Source organism: Macrobrachium nipponense, chromosome 36, assembly GCF_015104395.2.
Source record: "Macrobrachium nipponense isolate FS-2020 chromosome 36, ASM1510439v2, whole genome shotgun sequence".
NCBI lineage: Eukaryota > Metazoa > Arthropoda > Malacostraca > Decapoda > Palaemonidae > Macrobrachium > Macrobrachium nipponense.
Window position 1 is genome coordinate 29,100,455 of NC_087220.1, and position 27,168 is coordinate 29,127,622.

Below are 27,168 nucleotides of genomic sequence, written 5' to 3' on the forward strand. Positions count from 1 at the left end.
TCCTATTCTTTGGAATTTTATTTTCTAAGGCTATTATGCATGCGGTAGTAGATATTGAGACTAGGAAAAACGAACAACATAAAACACTCTCTTTTGTTTACTGGGGAATCACATGCCGTATTAAGTATGTTCTAGAAAAAGGGATAATAATAATAATAATAATAATAATAATAATAATAATAAGAAGAAGAAGAAGAAGAAGAAGAAGAAATTCACAATCTCGTGAAAAACAGTTTGGTGTAATGAAAACAATATTATAATAATATAGTTTATTACATAATTGTGGATTTTTATCACATGATAACTTTGATGACACCGTCATCATAGTTTACCTGTAAACCTGAAATATATACACCGCTCTTGACCTTATATTTGATAATGACCTATGTAGGCGCTCTACTAGCCTGTTTAAGTAGCACGGAAAAAAAGCCGCTATTCGAAAAATAGAGAAGAATCTCTACAAGTGGTAGCGCTGCTGAAGTAGCCATTACTTTTAATAATAATAATAATAATAATAATAATAATAATAATAATAATAATAATAATAATAAATTTCATTCATATCTAATTGTATATACATTCATGTTTACTGTCACATTTAAGTGCCTGTTGCCATATCATGCGCAAGGGGCTGGGAAACTCATCCCAGAATCAGTGCTTACAAAAGAAGAATGACATTTAAATATGCGTTTATAGATGTAGAGAGTGATATGATCGGCATATTTCATGTCATGGACACACGTTCATGCTGGTATAAACTGTTCTGAGTGCATCACACTCAGCCCTTTGTGAAGGTCCAACATTCTACTATATATAAAAAAGAAGAAAACACCGCAAAACAGACATTGACACTATTAATCTTCAATGTGACCAAGAGATAAGATTGTATTGCATCTCATTGTGTATATGTCTTATCTTCAAGTAGCCACCAATACAGGTTATAATCTCATTCACTTTGTAATGAGCTTAAACAGTAGAAGTACTATTTTCTGATGAGAGGAAAGAGAGAGAGAGAGAGGGTGGGGGGTGGGAGGGGGGCCGGGTGTTGAGGGGGAGGGTTTTCGAAGAGAGAGAGAGAGAGAGAGAGGCACGTTGGCACCCCTGCGTCCTGTCTGTCGGCCACCATCCAGTCAGTGGCGATGAGATAAGGCAGTTTCTAACTTGACATAGTTTCCTGACACTGTGAGCCAAAGAGTATAAGATTACTAACAGCTGATGAAGCTGGAAAGTGGAGTTTGGGCAATCCGTTTGGGCCTCTGAGTTATGTAACAGTGATCAACGGGTGTCCAAGGCCCGCGAGATCGCCTTGTGGGGCTAACTTAATTAAGCAAAGTCGAGGAATTTCTATAGAACACAAGGTTGGTAGGAGTGTTATCTTCGAACCGACATTTCTTTCGCATGTCTGAAATTGAGAATGCTTGGGTATGTGCTCTTGCTAGCTTTTGATAGCAAGAGAAATGTAATGGTACTTAACCGAAAATAATAGAGCACCAGCTAAAATTATTTCCATTGCCCGATAAATATTGCCATTGTACTCGATGCACGTGTATCTAGTACCCACTTTTGTGACGTCTGTTTTGCCATTCATGTTCTCACGTCTTTAAAAATGTGTGTATGTGTTTACGTCTCTCTGTTGGTTGCATAATCCTGTCGTCCACATCAGCCAACACTTTTGAGTAAGGGCCCCGTGCTGGCACAGCGCAGTCCTTACCAAAAACCAGCCAGCCACCAGCTTTCTTTTAAAGCCCAACAGAAATGCCTGTTCATTAAAGCAACGCTCTGAAGCCGTTGCAGGACATTTGAAAGTTCAAGCCCTGTTTTCGCATCATAGACAAATGAATACGAATAATAAATAATAGTATACTGTTGTCCTCATCGTGAAGTCGGATATACAAACGCTGGAAAAATATAGCCACTTCGTCTTTAAGCATGAAACAAAAAGTCTAAATGTGCATGTAAACGTAGATTTACCAGGACTAGGCCTTAAACTGTCCACTGTCATATTCAGTCAAGAAGAAATTAAGAGACTCGATCAGTATCCAAACTTTTGAAAAAGAATAGCAAAAGGAGGTGGACATTCTGCATCCCGAAAAGTATACGATGGAGGTCTAAAGTTCCGTCAGCTGCTAGAAGAAGAATCCTGATGGTAAAACATCAACAGGTTCTCTGTTGATTTTGTGATGATTCTCTTCAGCGCCATAGTACGAGCGTTCCCTCCCCTTTTCGGTGTTGATAGCCCTCCGGGATTCTGAGTTTAAAAAATAATATTATTTCAAGGTTGGGCTTTTCAGTACCAGTTACTGATTAAATCTAATCAACACCAGTTTTGTGAAAGAATAAAAGTGCCTATCTTGCCAGAAAGAGAGAGAGAGAGAGAGAGAGAGAGAGAGAAGAGGAGAGATAGAGAGAGAGAGAGAGAGAGAGAGAGAGAGAGAGAGAGAATTAATATGAGCCTGAAACCTATTTTTACATAAATTAGGCTTAAATATAAAAGGAAATTAATTTAGAATCCAGCTAATGAGACATATCTTTTTTATTCACAATAATTTCTGAAATACGTGGTTTGTTGCAAAGAACGATACGTTAGTCCTGCTGAGAATCGAGGGGATTTCCAAGTAGCCTACCTATAGTACTATAGTACTAAATATACTAAATATAGGTTGGAACTGTCCGTTGTCGCCAACCATAGCCTTCAGCTATAATGGGGATGCTGAACTGAAAGACAGTGGTTCTACAAACGAGTCATTTAGTAAAAAGAGCAATGGCAAATGAATAAAAAGATATTATTCTCGACCTTATCGTCACACCTCCTATACAATCAAATACCGCACCCCAGGTTGGGAACTTCCGGTCTAGAAGAAAAGAAGTTCAATGCAATCAATGGTTTCTGAAAAGCTTCAGTTTTAGATTCCGAAAGTTACCGAAGATGAAGTGAAGAAAGATGGAATTCCACATAAACTCGAATCAGGCGAGCGTAATCAGCAGTTCACCATTCCTGTGGACGATTATTCTACAGGGGAGGGGGGGAGGGTATACGAATAACTGGCCTTGAATCACCAGAGGGAAAAGGACAATTATTATTGTGTTACATTTCTACCACAACTGTTATCTATTAGGGCCGTACAGATTAGAGTTGTCATTTTTTAGATTCCCGGATGAGACAGATCATCATCTATCATTTATTTAGGAGACAACTGGTTTCCTGGGATTTCTGTGATAGAAAATTCAGCGATGCCATTTTTTCTTCACAACATTGGCTGTTAGCAGTGTTACCATAAGCAGTTCTTCTGATTTTTTTTACTTTAATTATGATTTAATGGTTACAATGTGTACTTCCCGATGTACTAGGATTATTTTCCGTCACATAAAAAAAACTACACGTCACTAGTTTATCATAAAGCATTTTTGACGAAGAAAAATAAAGGATTTCAATAAAATTCATTTCTATAAATAAGCAGGATATGTTTTGTAACTTTATTTTCAAAATAAAACTTAAAAAGGCAAAGTGAAGAATTTTACTCCTCAGTGCCGTGGCCAGTGGTCAGAAAGCCACGGAGGGTTGCCAGAAAATCACACTAGTAGACGAAATTCCTCAAAACGGCAACCCTGTAACAGCAGAATCTTTGTTCTGTTTGCTTGAAATGTTCGCTGGAATCTGCCTTTATCAAGCACTGATGAAAATATAAATGTTGTATGACTTTATTCTATGATTTTTTTTTCTTTTTGCAGTCATTTACTACAATTGGGAGTTAACCTCCTGACAAGTTTTAATTCTGTAAAGGCAAACAATGAGCAGCTTTTCATGACTCGGTCATCGAGTCATAAATAAAATTGTGGCCTATATACATAAACATTGTGTGTGTGTGTTTTTTTTTTTTTCATACTAGAAATACAATGTGCGACTAATCATTTTGACAAGAGACATATCATTGAAGTGTCGATAAAAGTAGGATGTTAGTTGTAAAAGAGCGCCTCTATCTTAAAAATAGTTGAGAGAGTTGTTCAGCAGCCCAGAGATAAGATTAGTCATTCAACTGCAAACATTGCTCATCTTCTTCTTCTACTTCTTCTTCTTCTTCTTCTCTTCGCGCGACTTACACGAGTCTCACGGGTCCTTTGCCCTTTCCTGTTAATACTTTCTTTCCTACTTCGTCTCTGATGCGTCCGGCACCCCCCCCCCCCCCTTCTCTCTCTCTCTCTCTCTCCAGGAAACGTGAGGGTGTTTATATGTAGAGGTGAGTACTGCATTGTATGGGAAGATTCGCCTTAGTGGTGCTAAGTACCATAGACTATAGTAGATTCACATCACTGGTGCATCTGATGTCCAGGCGAGTCCCTTACGACGCTCCTGATTGGATGTTCATAAGCCAATCACAGGGCTGGAAACCCTCAGTCTCTGTCTCAAGAGTTCGCATAGGCAGTTTGTATGTTCCACTTCTCCTAAGGGATACGTCATTCAAAAGAATCCCTCAGGAGAGGTGGAACACATCCTGCCAAATGAACTCTCTTGATAGACTGAGAGCTTCCAGCCTTGTGATTGGCTTATCAACAGCCAATCAGGAGCGTCGTAAGGGACTGGCCCAGACATCAGATGCACGGTTGATGTGAATCTACTATAAGAGTTAAAGGGAGAGTGTAGTATTATAAGACAGTAGTGAAACCAGCTTTGATATATGGAGCTGAACCATGGCCGGTAAAGAGAGTGCAAGAGAAGAAATTGGATCGACAGAGATGAAAATGCTTAGGAGGATGTTTGGAGGGACAAAAAATGAACGGGTGCAAGATTTTCCCCCCACGCATAACTTGTAAACATTATATTTCTAACTTGACGTAAAGTGGTCTTCATAATTAATACTCATACTTAGTACTACTTATAATAACAAGAATCAAATAATAAGGACACAGATTAAACACATTCATATATTCTCAGTTATAAATGGAAACACAAAATAGTTGGACAGAAACATAGCCTAAATTCATTACACCAAATAAATTAAAACGTGCTAAAATCTATGGTCAAATAGAGCCTTATTTCGCCAACGAAAATTAAACTATTTACACTATATTTTATTAGAAATAATTTTTGTTACTGTTTAATGTGCACTTTATCTATATTTTACATTTTCATACTAATAAATCAATCATAAATATTTTATCCTACAATTCCTGAATCTTTAACTTTCCTGTATCTTTAACTCAACGTGAAATACCTTTTTGAGATCTTTTTAGGCTCTTCCATAGACATTTCACACACCAACAAGAACAACAATAACAACAAGAAAGTAGTTTGTAGGTCTACAACCCCGAGTAAGCAATAGCAGAGCTAATGTTTAAACAAGAAGAAGAACAACAACACAGTAGTTTGTAGGCTTACAACCCCGAGTAAGCAATAATAGTACTAATGTTTATGTCGTCTTGTCTTCCACTGATATTGATGAATGCCATTCATACTTTCCTCTAAGAATCTCATGGTTCCATTTGCAGGAAAAATGGAGAAGCCCAAGAAAAAGCTCACAGTCCAGCACATGCCTTCTCGGCTGCTCAGTCAAGAGGCAAACGCCAAGTTCTTCAATCTGCTGGAGGCCAAAACACAGGTTTTGTATCCTATACCTTTTCTCCCGCGCTGTTTGAACCTCAAAATCAACATTGCCGTTTTTTCTTCACAACATTGGCTTTTAGCTGTCTTACCATACACAGTTCTTTTTCTCACGTTAGTTATGATTTAATGGTTAGAACTGCGGAAAATTTAATGTTTAGACTGCGTATATTCTGATGTAGAATTATTTTCCGTAACGTAAATAAATTACACGTCGCTGGCTTAGCATAAAGTATTTTTGACGAAGAAAAATAAAGGATTTCAATAAAATTCATTTATGTAAATGAGCAGGATATGTTTTATAACTTTATTTTCATAATAAAACATGAAAAGGCAAAGTGAAGAATTTTATTCCTCAGTGCCGTGGCCTGTGGTCGGAAAAGCCGTGGAGGGTTGCCAGATGTCACCAGAAAGCCACCGTAGTAGAGGAGATTCCTAAAAAGGGCAACCTTGCCTCAAATGATTCTTTTTAAGACTCTTGACTTCTGAAACTGAGAAAGCATTTCCAACTTGTGATATTGTCATGACAGATGGATGACCATGGCCTATAGAATTTATTAAAAATCATGTGGCTGCTGAATATGTCAAACATTCAAACTTATATAGTCAAATTTTGGATCTTTCGTAGATAGTGACCCTGCAAGAAGAGTTTCAACCCGGTATGTATTCACCTTTTCGGCGTGTTTAGTACAAGCCCGTTGGAGATGACCGTTAAAACATAAACAAAAGACTGTCAATATCATAAAGATAACGACCCCCAAGAAATACTAGTCCTATATACCGACCCCCGAACTTTGCTGGAGGTCACTATCTAGCAAAGATCCCAATTATTTTTATATATACTTTTTGTTGACACACTATTCATTTAGATTTCTCCACCAACAACGACCATAGGCCTTGTGCACGGCGTTTGTGAACGTCGTTATGTCTAAGCCGCCCGAACGCCCTGAATGGAAGCCGTTTCGTACTGGAGTCGCCACGCTGATCAAGGACCACACGAGGAAGTCTTACTACATCCAGGTAACTTTTCGATAACGAGTAAGCTTAAGTCACATATTGGAAGTGCAGTGAAGAAATGCAATGTTATGTACACAAACCTCCTCAAACTTCGTTCTTCCCAGTACACCTCATTCAGTACGCTGTAGGCATTACTTTAGGTTCTTTGCAGCGTCCTTAGGCTCCTAGCTGCGATACCTTTCGTTCCTTTTACTGTACCTCCGCGCAGTAAAAGGTTTCCCTCCTGTTACACCTTTCAAACCTTCACTCTCAGTTTCCTTTTCAGCTATGAATGACCTCATAGATTCCAACGTTTGGCCTTTAGCTTAAATTCTGCATTCTGTTCTCTCTCTCTCTCTCTCTCTCTATAGCAGGAATAGCTTCAATTATGACTTAAGGAATAAACTGTCTTTGAATGGACAGTAAAACCTGCTCCTACAGATAAATGAGCGCACGATGTCTCCTTTTAGGATGGACTAACAAGTCTTTGAGACATCCTAATCCTTGTAACTCCATGTAACTCCTAACAGCGGTCCTATTTGAAACATCAAACCAGATTTCGGAGAATAAAACATTTCAAGAAACAAGTAAAAAATGCGCTGAAGTTTCTTCAGCGTAATCGAGTTATCTGTTCAGCGTATAATGCTGTATGAAACTCTCAGCCACGGCCCATAAAACTCTCAGCTGCGTCCCATGAAACCATCAGGTGGTGGCCTGTGTTGCTGGCACGCTAGATGCACGATCATGGCTAACTTTAACCTTAAATGAAATGTAAACTACTGAGGCTAGAGGGCTGCAAATTGGTATGTTTGATGACTGGAGGGTGGATGATTAACATACCAATTTGCAGCCCTCTAGCCTCAGTAGTTTTAAGGAAAACTAAGACGGTCGCATGTCATAGTTTGGCAAGGGGTCTGTTTTTCTTTCATCCATTTTTTATACTGCAGAAGTATTACAGTGGGAATATATAATATCTTAAGGGAATTTCAATACGGTATCTGTGTGATGTTAGCTGTGTAACCTACGAGACCTGGTGAGCTATAGTAGATTCACACCAACCGTGCATCTGATGTCTAGGCCATTCCCTTACGACACTCCTGATTGGCTGTTGATAAGCCAATGACAGGGCTGGAAACTCTCAGTCTCTCTCGAGAGTTCACATAGTCAGGATGTATGCTCCACCTCTCCTGGGGGATACCTCTTTCAAAAGTATCCCTCAGAAGAGGTGGAACATATATCCTACCTATAAGAAATCTCGAGAGACACTGAAAGTTTCCAGCCCTGTGGTTGGCTTATCAACAGCCAATCAAGAGCGTCGTAAGGGACGGGCCTAGCCATCAGATGCACGCTTGATGTGAATGTACTATAGCTCATGTGATCATGTTTCTTATCAGAAAAGCGTACTTAAATAGCTGTTCGTGCTATAACGGAATGTACAGTAAGATAGGAGAAGACGCTTCGACAATCACTTTCATTTCAGGATTGTATATTTTTTTGCAGATATACGACCTCGTGGACTGGGCGAAGGCCAGAGAGGAAGAGCTGAAGAAAGGGTCAACTTATCACGTCTCTTTGCCTACATTCCACCAGCTCGAGACATCGGTTAGTTCCCGGTCATTTTTGTGCTTCTATCGCTTCTTAAATAATAATAATAATAACAATAATATACTTTATTAAAAGTAATGGCTTCTTCAGCAGCGTTGCGCTTGTAGAGATTCTCCTCTATTTTTCGAATAGTGGCTCTTTCCGTGCTACTTAAACAGGCTAGTAGAGTGCCTATAGAGCCATTATCATATATAGGGTCAAGATCGGTGTATATATATATTTCAATTTTATAGATAAATTATGATATCACAGTCATCAAAGTCATTAACGATTTTCTCTCTCTCTCTCTCTCTCTCTCTCTCTCTCTCTCTTTTTCTTGAGAGAAACAGAAAATCGTTAATGACTTTGATGACTATGATATCATGCTTTATCTGTAAAACTGAAATATATACACCTATTTTGACACTGCATTTGACCATGACCTCTACAGGCACTATACTAGCCTCTTTAAGTAGCACGGAAAAAAAAGGCCACTATTCGAAAAATAGAGAAGAATCTCTACAAGCGTAACGCTGTTGAAGTAGCCATTACTTTTAATAAAGTATGCTTGAGAGAGGGTCTGCTTCTTAATTATAATAATTAATAATAATAATAATAATAATAATAATAATAATAATAATAATAATGAACCCCTGCAGCAAGGGTATAATATCGAAAATTAAAAGCCACTTTACTGTTAAAAGATTTATGTATAGAGGTAATAATGATAAGGAAAGACTTGCAGATACTACTCTGTATCCCTGATAAGGGATACGTAGACGTATCTCAGTCTTTCCTTATCATTTTCGCTTACTCGGGGAGTTAGCCTACAAACTAATTTTATTGTTTTTGTTGTTGTTGAGGGAGGTGGTAGGAAAGCCTTATGGAAAGGTCTAAAAAGGTCTGGAAAAGGAATTTTGCGTTGAGTTAAAGATACAGGAATTTTAGGATAGGAGATTTATGATTTATTTATTAGAATGAAAATGTATAAATGAATAATGTGCATGTTAAACAGTACAGAACATTTGTTTGTAATAAGATATAGCCAATTTCCGTTGGTGAAACATGGCTCTATTTGACCATAGATTTTAGTACGTTTTAATTATGTTTAAAAGTTGGGAATATATGTTTACAACTGCAGCTTTTTATTCTCAATAATAATAATGATAATAATAGTAATAATATAATAATAATAATAACAATAATAACAACATATGTGTAATGGAAATCCACAATTATATAGTAAACTAACTATATTACTATGTAAAAGACATAGCAAAGAATTATGAACTTTACACAGAAATACGGTTTGCTATAGAACTGTGTATTTTTTTTATTACACAAACTGTTTTTCACAAGATTGTGAATGTCTCAGCAATAATAATAATCTTTCTATACTATAATTGGCGTTCTGTCTCTCCGTCCATCTGTCATTTAATCATGGCCGAACGGCTGGTCCGATGAGCATGAAACTTGGCAGGGTTATAGTGGGGATCCCCAGGATGGTTTATAATGGGGTTTCATCCTACCTTATCCCCTTCCACCGAAGGGGGTGAGGGTGAGAAGGGATTCCCTGACACGGGCCTGGTTATGCCCGTAGACTTAGTTACTTTACGAATTTATCATACATAATACTTAAAAAACACTAGTGAGTCACTTATATGAAGCAGCAGATGAATATGCTTTTAGTAAGGATTGGTAAGTTGCTAATAATAATAATAATAATAATAATAATAATAATAATAATAATAATAATAATAATGTTGGGAAAATTCTCTATCACGAGAGTATATAATAATGTTCTAAGGGGTCCACAATAATAAAAAATAATGTTAAGAGTTCTTGTATAATTTATAAACCCTTTACAAAGCTTTCGAATCCTTCCCTGGGATCATCTTCAGTCCCAAAAATTGAACTGAAGATGAACCCAGGGAAGGGTTCGAAAGCTTTCTGTAAAGTGTTTTTCAGTTATACACTGCTAACATTTCCTTTTATTATTGTGGACCCCTTAGAACAACAACAACAACAACAACAACAACAATAATAATAATAATAATAACACTAATAATAAACTCGGAAACATTTAAGAACAAAGTAATAAATAAGAACTAATTAGCCTCTCGATTCCTACAGATTGCAAATGCAAAGATAAATAAATAAATAAAAAAAACAGAATTGGACCTTACATAAACAAAAAAATAATTTTTAACAATTTCAGTGTTGCTTCTGGGGTTGTTCAGCTACTGAATAACCCTCACATATGATACTGGTCCGCTGGTATAGTGGTTACTGTCGTGGCATTCCACTCAGATGTCGTGGGTTCGCGTCTCCCGCAGGGCAATGAAAAATCACTTGCTCTGTATCGTGATCAGTTACTGGTGCAGTGTTGAGGGGTCTTTAGCTGTGGCAGGTTGAAACCAGCAGTCTTTGGAAGCTTGAATTTCGAGTCATTGGCCCCTTTGGTGGGCTTGTTCCGTGTGAATAGGTTTCATCTACTCAAATGATAATAACTATTAACTTACACGCTATTTTTATGGCGTTTTTAGCATTCCTAGATATATCTTGTCTGGTGGTGTTCCACAGGGAAGCATTGTTGGACCCCCGTAGTTTTGAGTTTAGTCTGGTGACGTGTATATAGTTCCTCGTTGGATGAATCGGTTACGTGCTCGACTACCGATCTCAGGGTCCGGGTTCGATTCCCCCCCCCCACAACCCCTCTGCCTACGCGGAATCAGAAGAATTTATTTCTGGTAATAGAAATTCATTCCTCGGTGTGGTTCGGATCCCACAATAAGCTGTAGGTCCTGTTGCTAGGTAAACAATTGGTGCCTAGCTACGTAAAAATATCTAATCCTTTGGGCCTGCCTTAGGAGAGATTTTAGTCAGCTCAGTGGTCTGGTTAAATTTGGATTTACCTAAACTTAATTTGTCTAGTGACGTGATTGCAGGTGGATAAATAAGGCAAGTAGTACGGTAAGCAGAGTGTTGGTGTCCGCCATAGTAAGTGAGACAACATCCTCTTTTCAATTCGTTTCACTTCATAACTGGTGTCCCTTGGTGTTCCCTTTTTTTTTAAGGATCCTGGCAGAAAAATGTTTGCTTCTTTTAATAATGTTGAAGATTATTTTATGCTTTATATATATATATATATATATATATATATATATATATATATATATATATATCTGCTCTCTCTCAGGAAGGGCTGTCATCTTCGTCCTCTCATGAACTAGTGCTTTCGGTATTTTTGCGTCCTAATTTCTGCCAATCATTCGAGTTATATAGATTTAGAACTGATACATAAAACAAAAGTACACACACACACACACACACACACACACACTTACACACACACACACACACACACACATATATATATATATACGTATATATGTATATATATATATATATATATATATATATATATATATATATATATATATATATCGAGCTACAAATGTCCTTTAATATCTAATTCGCTCTACCTCGGAATTAATATATTTTCATATATGTTTAACCGAGGGAGAATTTAATATCGCTTAATAAATTCCCCCTCGGTTAATTATATATATGAAAATATATTAATTCCGAGGTAGAGCGAATTAGATATTAAAGGACATTTGTAGCTCGATATATGTATATGAATCACGGTAATGTGATATGACTTATATATATATATGGATATGATATATATATATATATTATATATCTATATATATATATAGAATATATATATATTCTATATATTGAAAATGCAACATATTTACTCCTGGTGCCAGTTGAAGAAGTGTCAATCTTAAAACAGAATTAGAGAGTCTCACGAGATTCTCGTAATTGTGCCTAATTTTCTTGAGATGAAACTGAACAATTTCCAGAAGTAAGTCTTAAATCTGTAAGGCAAAGGAATCCTTCGTTATTATTGAATGAAGCGTTGATGAGACTTCCACATTAGGAAATGCTGTTTAATTTCCATACATTGCACCCCTTTTAGGGGGGCCAGTGCCGTCAGTGCACCTCATGCGGTGCACTGTAGGTATTACGTAAGGTTCCATGCAGCGTCCCTTCGACCCCTAGCTGCAACCATTTCCATGCTTTTTATCGTACCTCCATTCATATTCTCTTTCTTCCATCTTATTCTCCACCATCTCCTAACACAGTTCATACCCTTCTTACTGTCAATATCCCTTCCAGCGCTGAATGACCTCATAGGTCCCAGTGCTTGGTAATTGGCCTAAATTCTATCCGCTGCACTGCTATCAGTTATTGTTACCTTTCAGACGGCGTCAGATGGAAGTGACGTCACTGAGACGGGTAAAGGATTGGTTGGGGGGGGGGAGGGGGGGGAGGGGGGAGGGGGAGGGGGAGGGGGTGAGGGGAGGGGGCAGGGGTGGGAGCGTTGGGGGAGTGATGGTCTGGAGGGACAGGGATAGTTTTGCTTAAAATGTCAGCATGGCGTCTCAGTGGGAAAGGTCAGTAGCGCTGGCGATATTTCGTTTGTCAGATAAGGGAATAATGATAATAATAATAATAATAATAATAATAATAATAATAATAATAATAATAATAGGAAACAGGAAACCAAAAATGAAGATTATCGATTGCCAGTGATGCAATATAATCATAATCATAATATAGTAATTATGATAATAATAAAACAGCGATCCAGAAATTTTTTTTATTAGCAGTGACACAATTATAATAATAATAATAATAATAATAATAATATAATAATAAATAAATTAATATAATAAGATAATTCAATGAAGTCAATAATAATTAACTGTAAAAAACTAAATACAGGGAAACCAGGGAACCAGGAAAGACTATTGACTAACAGTGACGCAATGCTAATAATAATAATAATAATAATAATAAGAAAACTGGGAACCAGAAAGACTATTGACTAACAGTGACGCAATGCTAATAATAATAATAATAATAATAATAATAATATTTTATTGAAAATAATGGCAGAATTCACAGAATTCTCCTTATGACTTGTCTTTCTGGCACGCTGGTATCACAAAACAGCTGCCCAATATTCACCTTGCTGATGTTATCAAAGATGACGGGGTATCAACATGCAGACGTCTACAGGAAAAACCAAAAAGAAGAAGAACATAATAAAATACCGGATAGACCCTTGACGACCTCGGCCTGTTCCCGACCTACGAGACACACCTATATACCTGTTGACGACCCCCAACCTGCCCCTGATAACCCGTTGCCTTTGATAACACCAGCACGATGAATGTTGGACAGCTGCTTTGCAATACCAGCTCGCCAGAAAGTCAAGTCATAAGGAGAATTGAAAGAATTTTATATAGAATCAATTCTGTGAATTCTGCCATTATTTCCAATGAAACATGTTTGAAAGAAGGTCTGTTTCCAGCATACACCAATAATAATGAAAATGAATAAACTGAGTAATGGAAAGTAATTATCAAGATTTGTCTAGTCTTTGCATTTTTCACTGATTTAGCTGTTATGGTGGCTAGTGTCGTACCATGCCGCTCAGATGTCGCGGGTTCGCGCCTCTCCCGGGACGATGGAAAATCACTGGCTAAAACAGAAGACGGGGAGGTTGGGGGGTGGGGGTTGAAACCATTGTAACCCCTTCCTTCTGTGCAAAGCCTTATTGAATTTAAATACTCTGATTAAAGCCAAAAAACTGGTCCGCTGGTCTGGGGAATTCTGCAATACCTACTTAAGGTTCATGTAAGTTACATATGTTTTTTAATATCCAATTCACTCTACCTCGGAATTAATATATTTTCCTATATGTTAACCGAAGGGGAATTTTCTAGTTGATAATAACTTCGTCCTCTCGTGGCCGAGTCGGTAAAGACGTCACTGAAGTCCTGATTTCTCCTCTGTGTGCTGGTTCGAATCCACGAGAGGACGAAATTATCATCAACTACAAAATTCTCCTTCGGTTAACATATATGAAAATGTATTAATTCCGAGGTAGAGCGAATTGGATATTAAAGGACATTTGTAGCTTAATGAGTGTTAATGAATCACGGTGATGTGATCAAAATTCATATATGGTTCGTATTCCTCTGCAAGTTTTGAGACTGCAGAGTCTAGACTAGACGTTCGTGAATAGTGCCCTAACGTTCAACCTAACCATAAAACCATCATTTCATAAATTGATGTTTTGTAGATGTTCATTTGAAAAATGTCCAAAGTATTGGCCTAATATCTGAGATAACCAAACAGCTAAACAGTTCTGAGGTAAACGGCATGTAGCCATAACAGGTCTTAGTGGGCAGTTGTCTTTGTGAGCTTTCGGGACACTACTATGGGTGATTTGGAAGATATCTTTGAAAGTACTAACTTTTTATGGCCAGGGTCATTAAAAGAATTGACAATATTTCCGATTTTTCTATCAGTCTTTGTGTTTTGTTGGCGATGGGTGAGGAACCATCGTTGCCAATTTAGTGGAGCTTCACACTACGCCGATGCATTTACAAACTGTTTCTATAAATTCTAGTTGTCATAGTAATGCGATAATGATAAAATTCCTCTAATATGTATATATACTGCAAATAGATAGTCTTATTTAACTTATTTACACGGTTTTGTGTAAGTCTTCTACCCAGTTTGTAGGGTAAACAGCTACCAATTGGCAACACTGGACTCTAGACGTACATTTAAGTCTCGGTGTCATTCAGGAGTATGTTTACTCTGTTTTTTTTCATCTGTCCATCCGCCAGTGGTGTTTTTGTATGGTAACACTGCGTCCCCCCCCCCCCCCCCCCCCCCCGGGTTTGAAATAGTTAACGCTGTGTAAGTTTTTAGGTAAATAAAAGGATATCTGGTTGTACATTTGCAACTGAAAAGTGTTTTAATAATTTACTGTATGCGAATTACACCGTTAATATTCGAAATAGGATATTGTTATTATTGTCGAATGTAAGCTGCCTTTCCGGGGTGGCGAATGGAACAGCCAGACCGCAAATTCCATCAAACAGATGCTAAACCAAGTTACGTCATATCGTATCTGGCTGAAAACGCACTTTATAAAAATTAACAGTACATACTGATATACTTACGTATAATGAAGTAATACGTTGACATCTTGCCGTAGCGAACAGCGAGAGAAGCAATTTTCCCGCCACTGCGTCTGGCTGTTCCATTCGCCACCCCGAAAAGGGAGCTTACATTCAACAATAATAACAATAACCTATTTCGAATATTATGGTGTAATTCGCATACAGTAAATTATTAAAACACTTTTCAGTTGCAAATGTACACCCAGATATCCTTTTATATACCTAAAACTTACACGTAGCGTGACTATTTAAAGCCCGGGTGGACGCAGTGTTACCATACAAAAACCCCAAAGCCGGATGGACAGATGAAAAAAAAAAACAGAGTATAGTATGGTTTCTATCTTAAATATCGCCCTTGGTCTGCTCTCGTGAGCTTAATGTTTCTATATATGTCTTTTAAGTGAAACCAAAGCGAGTTGATGTCTCTTGGGAATCACATTTTCGACTTCCTAGTTTTACTATCATTCAGAACTACACCTTTCAAGAAGTTTAATGAAGGAAAAAGGTTATTTTACCTGTACATTTTGCGGTAAATCACTGATTTTATGTTGAACTCTGGATTAACAGGTCATTTGATAAGAATTATAACATAAAGTTTAAAGAAATATATGACCATATCAAATACGTACTAAGATAGATTATTATATCAATATGTGACTTTTGTTTATCATGATTCAAATTTAATAAAGTTACACCGCTTTGATGAATTTTGGGTCTAGCGCTTCGAAACCACCGAGAGCATATATGGTAGACAAAGCGATTTTGATTGTATAGGTTTCAAAGATTAACAGAAAAAACAAATGACTAAAACCACAAGAGGGGCGTGGTTGGTTGGTTGAAGGGGTGCGGGGAAGGGGTGAGGCTTCTTATTTTGCTAGTTTCGATGGTATATTTTCTTACAGAATAAATGCAATACATTTCTACTTTCTTACTTTGGTGGCAAATTAGTTTCCTACAGTCACAGTGTTGTAAACTTTTGAAAAGAACGGCTCTTTATGATCTCATAGATTTAATTCGTATAACGTAAGATTTTGGCAAAAATCGTAGACCTAGTCTGTGGATGACAGAATTCATGATGTCGTTGCCAGGTGACATTGCCGTAAATGAATGACTATGTATATATAACAACTATAAATGTCACTTTGTTGTAACTTCCAATATTTGTTCTCTGAAAGTGAGAGATTATATATATCAGTGGTGATTAAATCCACATGTAAAATGAAGTGGCCCACTACATGAGCCTAGGTTCATCATGCGTTGTCTTGTTGAGCTGAATATAGAATGTAGGCCAGAGGCCAGGCACTGGGACCTATGAGGCCATTCAGCGCTGAAATGGAAATTGATAGTAAGGTGTACTAACAGGAGGAAAACCTCAAAGCAGTTGCACTATGAATCAAGTGTTAGGAGAGGGTGGAAAACAAAGAGAATATGAAAGGAGGTACAGTAAAAGGAAAGAAAGTGGTTGCAGCTAGGGGGGCCCGGAGGCACGCTGCAAAGAACTTTAAGTAATGCTTTACCTTACTCTGAAGAATGAGATAGTGATTGCAATTATGTAATTGCAATGATATAATACAGTCATATGCTCGCAGGTAGAATTGAAGGCTTTATTCCATTGAGAACTTAGTTATGCAGACAACGCCCCCCCCCCTTCCCCCGTAACCTCAAAGAAGCCTAAGTAATTTTTTTTTAGCTTTGAATCCAAGTAAATTTTGAAATTTTGGTTCCTATATAAAGATAAAGACAAAAGTATATTTTCTTTTACCCGGACCTATAATTATAAATAAACAGTATCTGTAAAATTATGGAAATAAATATATTTTCTTTTTCTTATTCTATCCCAGTAATTGTTCACTAGTTAATTTTTAGATCATAAAAATGGTCATGAAAAGATTCTGAGCATATTTGTATATTGAATTTATGAAAATCTATATATTTTGAAATTATGGTCATAACATGTAATAAAATTCCAGTTCCAGGAACTATATGTTGTATATTTTGAATTTATCAATTCCTTTTCTAAATCTGAAGTAGCGGGTCATGGGTATTTGGAGATATCTGAAGTAGGCCACGACCTCAAAGAATTTGAAGACCACAGTTTGTATGTATGTATGCATGTATGTATGTTTGGAAGAGCTTCGATTTTCTATCTGAATGAAATGTATAATTCTCAGGCCATTTACAGACAGGCAAAGCCATGGGACTGAAGTTCTCACTCGAAAAAGAAGCCAAGACCTTTGCCCAGATAGCGAGGGATATCACCATGACCGGACATTATAAAAGTGACGGTAAGTAAAAATAACACACTTGATTTTCCGTTGTATTAGCAAGAGGCTCTTTCATGCAGAATGTTCCCGAATGGGGGGTATAGCGCCCTTCAGCGCACCTCACATGGGTGAAAGTTTAGTTTAAGTTTAATATATCACAGCACTGTTCTCTACCGCTGAAAAGCCGTGAGGTCTTGAACGCTAGAAGGACATAACCAAAAAGCAAGGGGGAAATGAGAAGTCATTGGGTCAGTCATGTCTGTGAGATTTGAAAACTTTTGGGGATGTCTTTATTCGATTACACGACTAAACAGCTAGTTCCAAAATAGCTAGTTCCAAAATAGCTAGTCCTAAAATAGCTAATCCCAAAATAGCTAGCATACCAAAATAGCTTGTCCAAGACAGCTACTATGGGTTTCAGAGGCAGTGCAAGCACGTTTTTGGGCAATAACTCTGTAACGAACACTCGTATCAGAACGAGATTTTGCTATAGTGTATTACACCCAGTGCCGTAATTTATAAGGGTATCGTGAATCACTAATCGTAAAGAATAAAGACACTTGTCCCTGTACCAAGAGGGAAAAACTCCATTAGCCAGAAATGGATACGAACACAACAGTAAAAGCTCCGCCTACCGTCTCACCCCCCCCCCCCCCCCACCCCCCCCCCCCCCCCCCCCCCCCCCCCCCCCCCCCCCCCCCCCCCCCCCCCCCCCCTCCCCCCCCCCCCCCCCCACCCCCCCCCCCCCCCCCCCCCCCCCCCCCCCGCCCCCCCCCCCCCCCCCCCCCCCCCCCCACCCCCCCCCCCCCCCCCCCCCCCCCCCCCCCCCCCCCCCCCCCCCCCCCCCCCCCCCCCCCCCCCCCCCCCCCCCCCCCCCCCCCACCCCCCCCCCCCCCCCCCCCCCCCCCCCCCCCCCCCCCCCACCCCCCCCCCCCCCCCCCCCCCCCCCCCCCCCCCCCCCCCCCCCCCCCCCCCCCCCCCCCCCCCCCCCCCACCCCCCCCCCCCCCCCCCACCCCCCCCCCCCCCACCCCCCCCCCCCCCCCCCCCCCCCCCCCCCCCCCCCCCCCCCCTCCACCCCCCCCCCCAACCTCCAATGCCACCCCTGTCCTTCTTCCTTCCCTCACCTTCCCTTCTCTCTCTCTCTCTGAAAGTTGTTTCAGTTTAAACTTATTTTGCATGATTTTTCTATCTATCTATCTTTTTATCTAATAATATACATTGTTGTATATATCTAACGATCCAGTTGGTTGTTAGATGCCAGTTGACTGATTTATTTATGTACTGATCCGCTCATCTCTCTCTCGTAGTGGTACCTACCTGTAAATGGTTATTAGAGTGAGAGATATGTGAATGTATGGTGGAGCAGTAAAACGATAGACACTATGATTTATGGTAAAGCGATTGTTATATGTGCATCACTATAATCAAGGGTTTAACTCTAATGAATGTCCAGTAGAAAAGCTCAATTTTTATTTGCAACACAAAGTAACTGTAATCAGTTACCTATTTAAACCAATCTGAAGGCAATTGGCGACTTTTTCATGGCTAAAAAAGTTGAAAAGTTGCGTGACAAACGAATTTCTGCAACTTTGCCTACAGTTAAGTTCTGTGGTGCCCATACCTTCTTCACCTTCGTAATACAAGTACTATATTACTGATACCTGAGTCCCCATGAGGATTACGAAGAAGGTAACCAACCACAAGTATAACAGTCGCTTTACCATAAATCATAGTGTCTATCGTTTTACTGCTCTACCATACATTCAGATATCTCTCACTCTAATAACCATGATCAGTGTATAAATATATCAGTCAATAGGCAGGTAATAACCGAGTGAATCGTTAGATATATCCACCTAGATAGATAGATAGAAAAAAATCGTACGAAATATGTTTAAACTGAAGTAACTTTAAGAGAGAAAGATGAGCGGATCAATGCATTAATAAATCAGTCAACTGACAGCTAACAACCGACTGGATCGTTAGATATAAACAATGTATATTATTAGATAGATAGATAGTAGATAGATAGATAGAAAAATCATACAAAATAAGTTTAAACTGAAGCAACGTTCACACAGAGAGAAGGGAAGGTGAGGGAAGGAAGAAGGACGGGGGTGGCGGTGGAGGTGGGGGGAGAGGGTAGGTGGAGCTTTTTACTGCTGTGTTCGTATCCATTTCTGGATAATGGAGTTTTTGTCTCTTGGTACAAGGGCAAGTGTCGTTATTCTTTACGATTAGTGATTCACGATACCCTCATAAATTACGGCACTGGGTGTAATACACTTTAGCAAAATCTCGTTCTGATACGAGTGTTCGTTATAGAAATATTGCCAAAAAACGTGCTTGCACTGTCTCTGAAACCCATAGTAGTTCCAAATTAGCTAGTGCAAAAACAAGCTAGGTTTTAAAAAGTTAAAAATCTGATATACTTGATTTAAAATTCATAAAACATTAAAAAGGATTTCGTATGTGGTAAAACCAATATCAAAACTTATACAGTTAGGGATTAGTTAGATAATTATAAATATATTCAATCAGTATTCGATAATATAACTAATGCCACGTAAGAATTCAAATGTTGAAATTTCTTTATTTTTGAGTCTTTGTTTTTAATGTCTGAATCCTTCCATTAATTTCTTTGGCTTTTTTACTTGTAGTCTCCCTTTCTCCAGATTAATAAGTTCTTTGGATAGTTTCTTCCTGCTGAATGCCTCTTAAAAACTGCCATAAAGAAGGGTGCGGACCATCATATAGGGTCTGAATTGCACGGTGCCATCTATACTTCAAGCTTGTTTGTCCATCTGTTGACCTTTGTTCAACGCTCCAAATCATTGGTGAAAATAAAGGCGACTTTCTTCTTCCTCCTGTTCTTTGGGGCTTTCCAATGTATGTATCTTCAGAATAACAGTATGATTCTTCCATTTCTTGCTCCATTTGAAGATCTTCTAGTGTGTCCAACAGTCCTTGAAATATTTGTGTTATTTCATCTGGGGGTAGGAATGCTAATACAGCAAGCAATTTACAATAAGGGCGAGAGTTAACGTCGGTTACATAAGAATTTGTCAGACCAATACTTTGATTTTTCCTCCGAATTGCCTGTGAAAGATGGAAGAAACATCCTTGAATCTCCACATTTTACAAAGACAGATTTGAAAGCATCCATAACTGGTTTCTCGAAATCCGTTGTAATTGTGTTTGGCTTAAGTCCGGGCGCTTTTGTTTCAAGATACTAAAGGCTTTTTTATAAGTTTCCTTTGTTTTACTTGTCAGCAAAATGTAGACACATGCAAATAAATATTCACTTTTAATAGCATGGATCATGTATAGTTGATAAAATATTGTGGAACCATTTTCAATGTCTCATCACACATCCGATATGCAGCATTTGCAAGTCTATCTAGCACAGTTTTGCTTGCGAATATTAGTATTTCATAGGAATCACTTTCATCATAAACTAGAAAAGTTTTCTGTAGCACTCCCTATAGTAATTGTTTTAAAGTCCTCGGGTAAATTGATCTCTAAAAGTGAATTCGGTTCGGGAAAGTAGCCTTTCATTTTTTGCCTTTTTCGTTAAAGGCATTTCGTAAGTGTTTTCTTTTCGGCATACAAGAGGAAGTTTCACAATCAATATTTTGCATAATGTTAGCAATGACTACGTGGTGGTGCAGTTATGTACTCCTTCGGTAAACATATCCCTCGATACTTTGGGTTTCTCTCCCGGGCCGGGATCCCGGGATCCCGAGATCCCGAGACCCGTGCCATTTTCCGAGGGTTAAACAATCCCGGGATTTTTCTCATTGTCCCGGGATTTTCCGGGACAAACTACTGGTCTCTTCATAAAAATAAGAACCCGTCTAAGCGACAAAAGTGTTGATTGTCTGTGGTTCTTGAGATCTTTCTTTAAAAACTCTTATATTGATCAGTTGATTCTTTCTCTCTCTCTCTCTATCTCTCTCTTAATAGCAAAATTACTAATTACAAATTTCATAAGGAGTTGTCTAATGGTTAATTACTAAGTTGAAAATCATCACAAATTTCGTAATAAATATTACCTAAAAACCATGCCCTTAATTTTACTTTTACTAATATAAAATTATGTTTTCATTTTGTTATATTATCAGCTGCAAAATATAATGGTTAATTACCAAGTTGAAAATCATTACAAATTTCGTACTAAATATCTACAGCTTTTACTGATATAAAATTATGTTTTTCATTTTGTTATATTATCAACCGCAAAAAAGACATTAATTTTAGTTTTGTAAAATCAGAAAAGTATATAATTGAATGTACTCAAAATTTGTTTTCATTTCCATTAACATTTCAGTAAGCAGTAATAAAAGAAAATACCAATAAGCATATACATAGTATTATACGTTGTTATACTAAAGTTGTCCATATATTTTACGTCCGGAGAATTAAAGACTGATCCATGAATGAGCCTCCTTAATTAAGTAAAGCACTTTGACTATAAACATCAGCATTTATGAAGAACTCTTTATATTATACTGTACATTGGGAGCTACTTTCATTAATATTATGTATTTACGATTCCATATTATAATTAATTATTAATGATAAACTGTCACTCCAACTGAAAAGTCAACAGACAACAAACCCTAAGGCTTTGGGGAGTGAACAGCTAGTTAAGAAAAATTAAAGAGAGAAAGACAGTAAAGTGCACATGAGTATACTCTCATGCAGATAACTCAAGTAAAAGGGTAATGGAATAACATAGTGCAGTGGCTATGGCACTACCCTGTACTTGAGAACAATGGTTATATGGTTAAAAGCCAGAGGAGCATGAACAAAAATGAGTCATAAAGGCAATTCAAACAAAAATAGACATCCCGGGAAATCCCAGGATCCCGGGATTAGATGAAATTTTATCCCGGAATCCCGGGACAAAGACATCCCCCCAAAATGAGAAACCCTACTCAATACATATTTGATCACATCCTTTTTGCAATGTTATCACTTTCATGTTGATGGGCTGTTCATTTAAAATAAGTAAAATCCAACGGACGAATAAACAAGATCACTTATAAGGAAATCCAAATCACTTGATGTTTGTTGTCAGACTAAAACTAATATTTTAAATATCTTAGGTACCGTCAGAAGCAACTGTTTTGAACAAGCTATTTTGGAACTAGATACCGTCAGAAGTAACTGTTTTGAACAAGCTATTTTGGAACTAGTTGTTTTGGACAAGCTATTTTGGAACTAGCTATTTTGGTACACTAGCTATTTTGGTATGCTAGCTATTTTGGAATTAGCTCTTTTGGACTAACTATTTTGGGACTAGCTGTTTCGGGTTTCACCCCTTTATTCTTAGTATCAAGTCACCATATCGGGTCTTGTTTATTCAGGTCCTTCGCTGACCGCCAACGCCAGCGATGAGATAAGCACTGGAGGTACACCAGGAGAAAGAACTACCACTGCCACTTTAACACTTCCTCGTCCGCCGCCTGCCAAGAAAACTAGCACTCTTTCACGGCCTCAAAGACCCAAGTCCATGCACAGAGAGGCTCCAAAATCTCCCCCACCCCCACCACCCCCTTCACTGAACAGGAATCCTGTGACCACTGTACCCATTAAAGCTCCCCCTCCCTCACCTCCAACTCCTCCCCGACCCAAGGTGCCCAGTCCTCAGTCATTACCCTCCACTCCTGTAAACAGAGATGCCCCTGCGCTGATCGCTGGACCATTCCCAGGGCATTCATTGGTACCTTCCTCTCCAGGCCTTACTACAGATACTCTGGACAGAAAGAAACCGACCAAGAAAATCACGTAAGTGACTTATCCCTCAACAGTAAATTATATTTTATCGGTTGGTGGAATTTTTGTCTCTTCATGAAATAGGTTTTATTTCAAATTTTTTCTGGTGAAGTTCAAATAAACTTTTCTCGGAACTATTGTAAAATGAAGGTTTTCCCAGATAGTGACCCTTCCCCCCAGTTTATTTTGACCGGCGTGTTAAGTACAAGTCTGTTGGGATGACCGTAAGAACATAAACAAAAGACTGTAAATATCATAAAAGCAATGACCCTCAAGAAATAGTAGTACTAGATAATGGACCCTGAAAATCCTTGGGGGTGACTATCTAGGACAGATCCGTAAAATGTGATGTTTTGGTTACAGGAAAGAGATGATTGGAGTACCTACCAATTTCCAGCACGTGAGCCACTTTGGCTTCGACCCCGAATTTAACTTTGATTCTCAGTTGATACAAGAAACGGTAAGTTTATTGTGAGATATTCATTGATATTTTGAGGTTTAATGGAATCTAAATAGATTCTAATTTCTTTTTGAACTATTGAATGAAAATCACCTTGAGTTATTTATTTAATGAACTTCAAATGTATGAGTTTTAGGATTGGTTTTCATGCAGCATTTTTATTCAGCATCATGAAGCAATGATTTTGTGCTAAGTACTGCAGATCATACAAATTGCCTAGTCCATTATGAATGGACTAGGGAAGAGTGAATCTTACAGTTGGTGAAGGAAACATTCAGGAGATGGAATCATTTTGACAAAGAAAGAAGGCATAGTGCATTTTCTGTTTTATTGTTTCAGATGAGCGAACTTGTAAAGAGAACCAGTGCAACATGTCCTACCGCTTCCAGTCCACCCCCTTCTAATACACTCCCTTCCAATCCACCTCCTCCCAATCCTCCCCCTTCCAATCCACCTCCTCCCAATCCTCCCCCTTCCAATCCACCCTGTCTCAATCCACCCCCTTCCAATCCACCCCAACCTCCTGGCAACAGAAATCCAGTTTGTTCACCTGCCTCAGACGCATCGCCACCAAAACCCGAAGAAGCTGCCTTGATAGTGTCCTCTGAGCCTTCCAGAGAAAAAGAGCAGACGTCTGTGTGTGAAAAGCCAAGAACAGGGGCTCTCGAGGCACTGCCAACTTCTGCTGAGACTCCATTAGTGACACAAGTAAATGATGCGATGCACTACGATACAAAACTTGTAGAGGAGGTTGCTGTACAAGAGACGGCTGAGGGAAACAAGCCTGAGACTCAAGCTATACTTCTCTCAGAAGAGCCTGTGCACAAAGCGGCATCAGATACTCCGATGAAGTTAGAAGAGGTCACGTGGAAGAGACATTTCATCGCACAAATGTTCGTGATTCCCTTACTGAATGTAATAGTGACTTTGAAATGATTGAGAACAGCAGGAATTCAGACCCAGTCCAGTCTGCGATGCAGCCGTCAGATGTACCGGACGTGGATCCGATACCAAATACTACTACAACATCATTAGATTCCTCTCAGTCACTGGGCAATAATTTGATTGTAAAAAGTAATGCATTTCTCGTTGGCCCTGACCAAGAATGTCGAAAAAATGAAAACGGCGCAGAGAACGTTTCCAACTCTGACCCAACCCTTTCAGCAAATGAGTCGGATAAATATAACACAGACATACTAAATTCTTTAAACGAACTTGAAGCGATGCTGGAAGGAGTGTCCACTTCGTCTTCTGATTCTGTGCCTTCACAAACAACAGCAGCATCAGAAGTGGAGGTTCGCGACGGAGTGACTCACAGTGCGTCAGAAGACGCTGGAGAAGAACAAGAAAGTGTGGAATACCTTGGTGCACAAACTAACATATCTTCCACTTCTGTGCCCACCTCTGATCCAGATCAAGTTGGCCGTGAGTCTTTTGACCCGCAAGAAATGAATATGCTGTTAGAAGGTGCAACGGTCCACTCAAATTTCATATTTTCTGACAAAAACTTGCAGATCCCGGTGGCGCCGACCCGGTACCGGCGAAAGAAGTCGAAACAGGAGCCTTCTCCCCCGCCCCCTCCACCAACACCCACTGAAGCTGACCAGATCGACTCTGAGAACTTATAAAGCTTCTGCTGGAGATTTTCCAGTCTTCCCTTGTTGTAATTGCATAACGTTTTCCTTGACAAGATGGGAATTGCTTCCTCGCACGTTATCTGGATCTTATATTTCATGGTTTTATTTGGCAACAACTTTCAATAGTTTCTTAATCCAAAGTTCTTGGCTACAATATCTGATAACTGCTCAACAGACGAGTTCTGCATCACTGTGGAAATCTTTGTGAATGTGCTCTACTGCTCTGTGCTGCTTGAGACAGCTGATTAGGGAAATTCTGTGATTTTATTTTGGCATTGATTGACATTTGGCAACAGCTCCTTACAATTGCTGAGTCAATTTGTGTTACATGCAGCTTTACAATCTAAGTTATTTTAGCAACCTTCTGTATTAACTGGTCGGCTGGTATAGTGGTTAGTGTCGTAGTGGAATGCCACTCAAATGAAAAATCACTGGATTTCTATCATGATCAGTTACTGCTGCAGTGTGGGGTCTTTAGTGGTGGGAGGTTGAAGCTTAAATTGCAAGTCAATGGCCCCTTTCGTGTGTGCTCGTTCCATGTGAATAGGTTTCATCTACTGAAATGATAATATAATTATAATAATGTTTATGTACAATCATCTTTTCCGTTCATTTATCATGGTTTTGATCTGTTAATCATCAATTAGGTTGCAAGCGCAATAAATGTATTTAAATGAACTGTTCTTCCCTCCTTTCCTTGTGGCCTTCAGTCCAGGGTCATATAAATACCCAGTTCCTGTTAACTGCAAGCGTTGCCAGTCAAGGATACTCTGAATTTCAATGTTGTCCAGAATCATCTTAATTGCTGATGACTGACATCTTTGAAGTAAACCAGACCAGGGGTACTAACCTTTTTTGGCCCAAGCACCATTTCACCATATGTCAGAATGTCAGTCCACCCACCCCTGTCCAAAACTGTCTGCCTCAAAAGGTGCCTTCCACATAATATGCAACAAAATACTAACACGAACACACAAGCTAGCAGAGAGAAAAGCCCAGCGTGATCTCTCAGTAGTGTGGACTGATGCACACTGCGTTTTGTGTGGTCCTAGAGCCAGTTTGAGCCTGTCGATCCGTGGTCACAATTCCTCCTCTGAAACTCTGGAATTCCCACCTGGTTGAGAACCACTGAACTAGACGCTTATGCCTTCCTGGGAAATCTTGTGGTAATAGATCATTGGCCTTTGCCCTCATTCTTCATTTGTATACATTCTTTTGCATACAGATGAAAGAAAACGAAATTCATGAATAAGCCTGACAGATTAGAATGTCCGCAGAAGAGTAACGACAAGACTAACGTAATGAAGGAACATATAGGAGACATATTATTAATAAAATGTACCAATATCACCAAAGAAGCTGCCAAGATCTGTTTACGCAGAACCACCAAAATGTCGTTCTCGTTGTTGATCTGTATCTGAAGCCTAATTAACCTGAAAGGATGAAGATCTTTCACTCTCTGACAAGCGACAATCTAAGCACTTAAACGGAATCTGAGCTGAGCATTGAGGAGGCTCGCTTCCACCCCTGAGGTTAGATTAAGAAGGCCCAGCCTAACCTAACCTAAGGAACTCAGGTTTACGCTGCAGCGCTGATTTCCTGTAGGGAGTTAGTGCCATCAGTGGACCCAATGCGGTGCACTGTAGGCATTCTTAAGGTTCTTTGCAGCTCCCCTTCCTTAGGCCCCTAGCTGCAACCCCTTTCGTTCCTTTTACTGTACAGCCTTTCATATTCTCTTTCTTCCATCTCACTTTCCTCAACCCTCCTCTCCTGACCATTGATTGATAGTGC

The 27,168-nt window shown here is 39.0% G+C and overlaps 1 protein-coding gene across 1 annotated transcript; it reads left to right on the forward strand.

Annotated features, from left to right (window-relative positions):
* Positions 1–4,208: 4,208 nt before the first annotated feature.
* LOC135203541 (uncharacterized) lies at positions 4,209–26,055 on the forward strand. The gene is made up of 8 exons (XM_064233272.1): positions 4,209–4,235; positions 5,485–5,594; positions 6,491–6,616; positions 8,093–8,194; positions 17,417–17,519; positions 22,872–23,292; positions 23,644–23,740; positions 24,080–26,055. The coding sequence occupies exons 2-8, from the start codon at positions 5,490–5,492 to the stop codon at positions 24,674–24,676; spliced, it is 1,551 nt and encodes a 516-aa protein (XP_064089342.1). The 5' UTR covers positions 4,209–4,235; positions 5,485–5,489; the 3' UTR covers positions 24,677–26,055.
* Positions 26,056–27,168: the final 1,113 nt, after the last annotated feature.

Excerpts from the sequence above, each read along its gene's own strand:
- LOC135203541 (XM_064233272.1), top strand. The coding sequence starts at position 5,490 with ATGGAGAAGCCCAAGAAAAAGCTCACAGTCCAGCACATGCCTTCTCGG. Across the intron at positions 17,520-22,871 it reads CGGACATTATAAAAGTGACG|GTCCTTCGCTGACCGCCAAC; the intron begins GTAAGTAAAAAT and ends TTGTTTATTCAG. Across the intron at positions 23,741-24,079 it reads CTCAGTTGATACAAGAAACG|ATGAGCGAACTTGTAAAGAG; the intron begins GTAAGTTTATTG and ends TTATTGTTTCAG.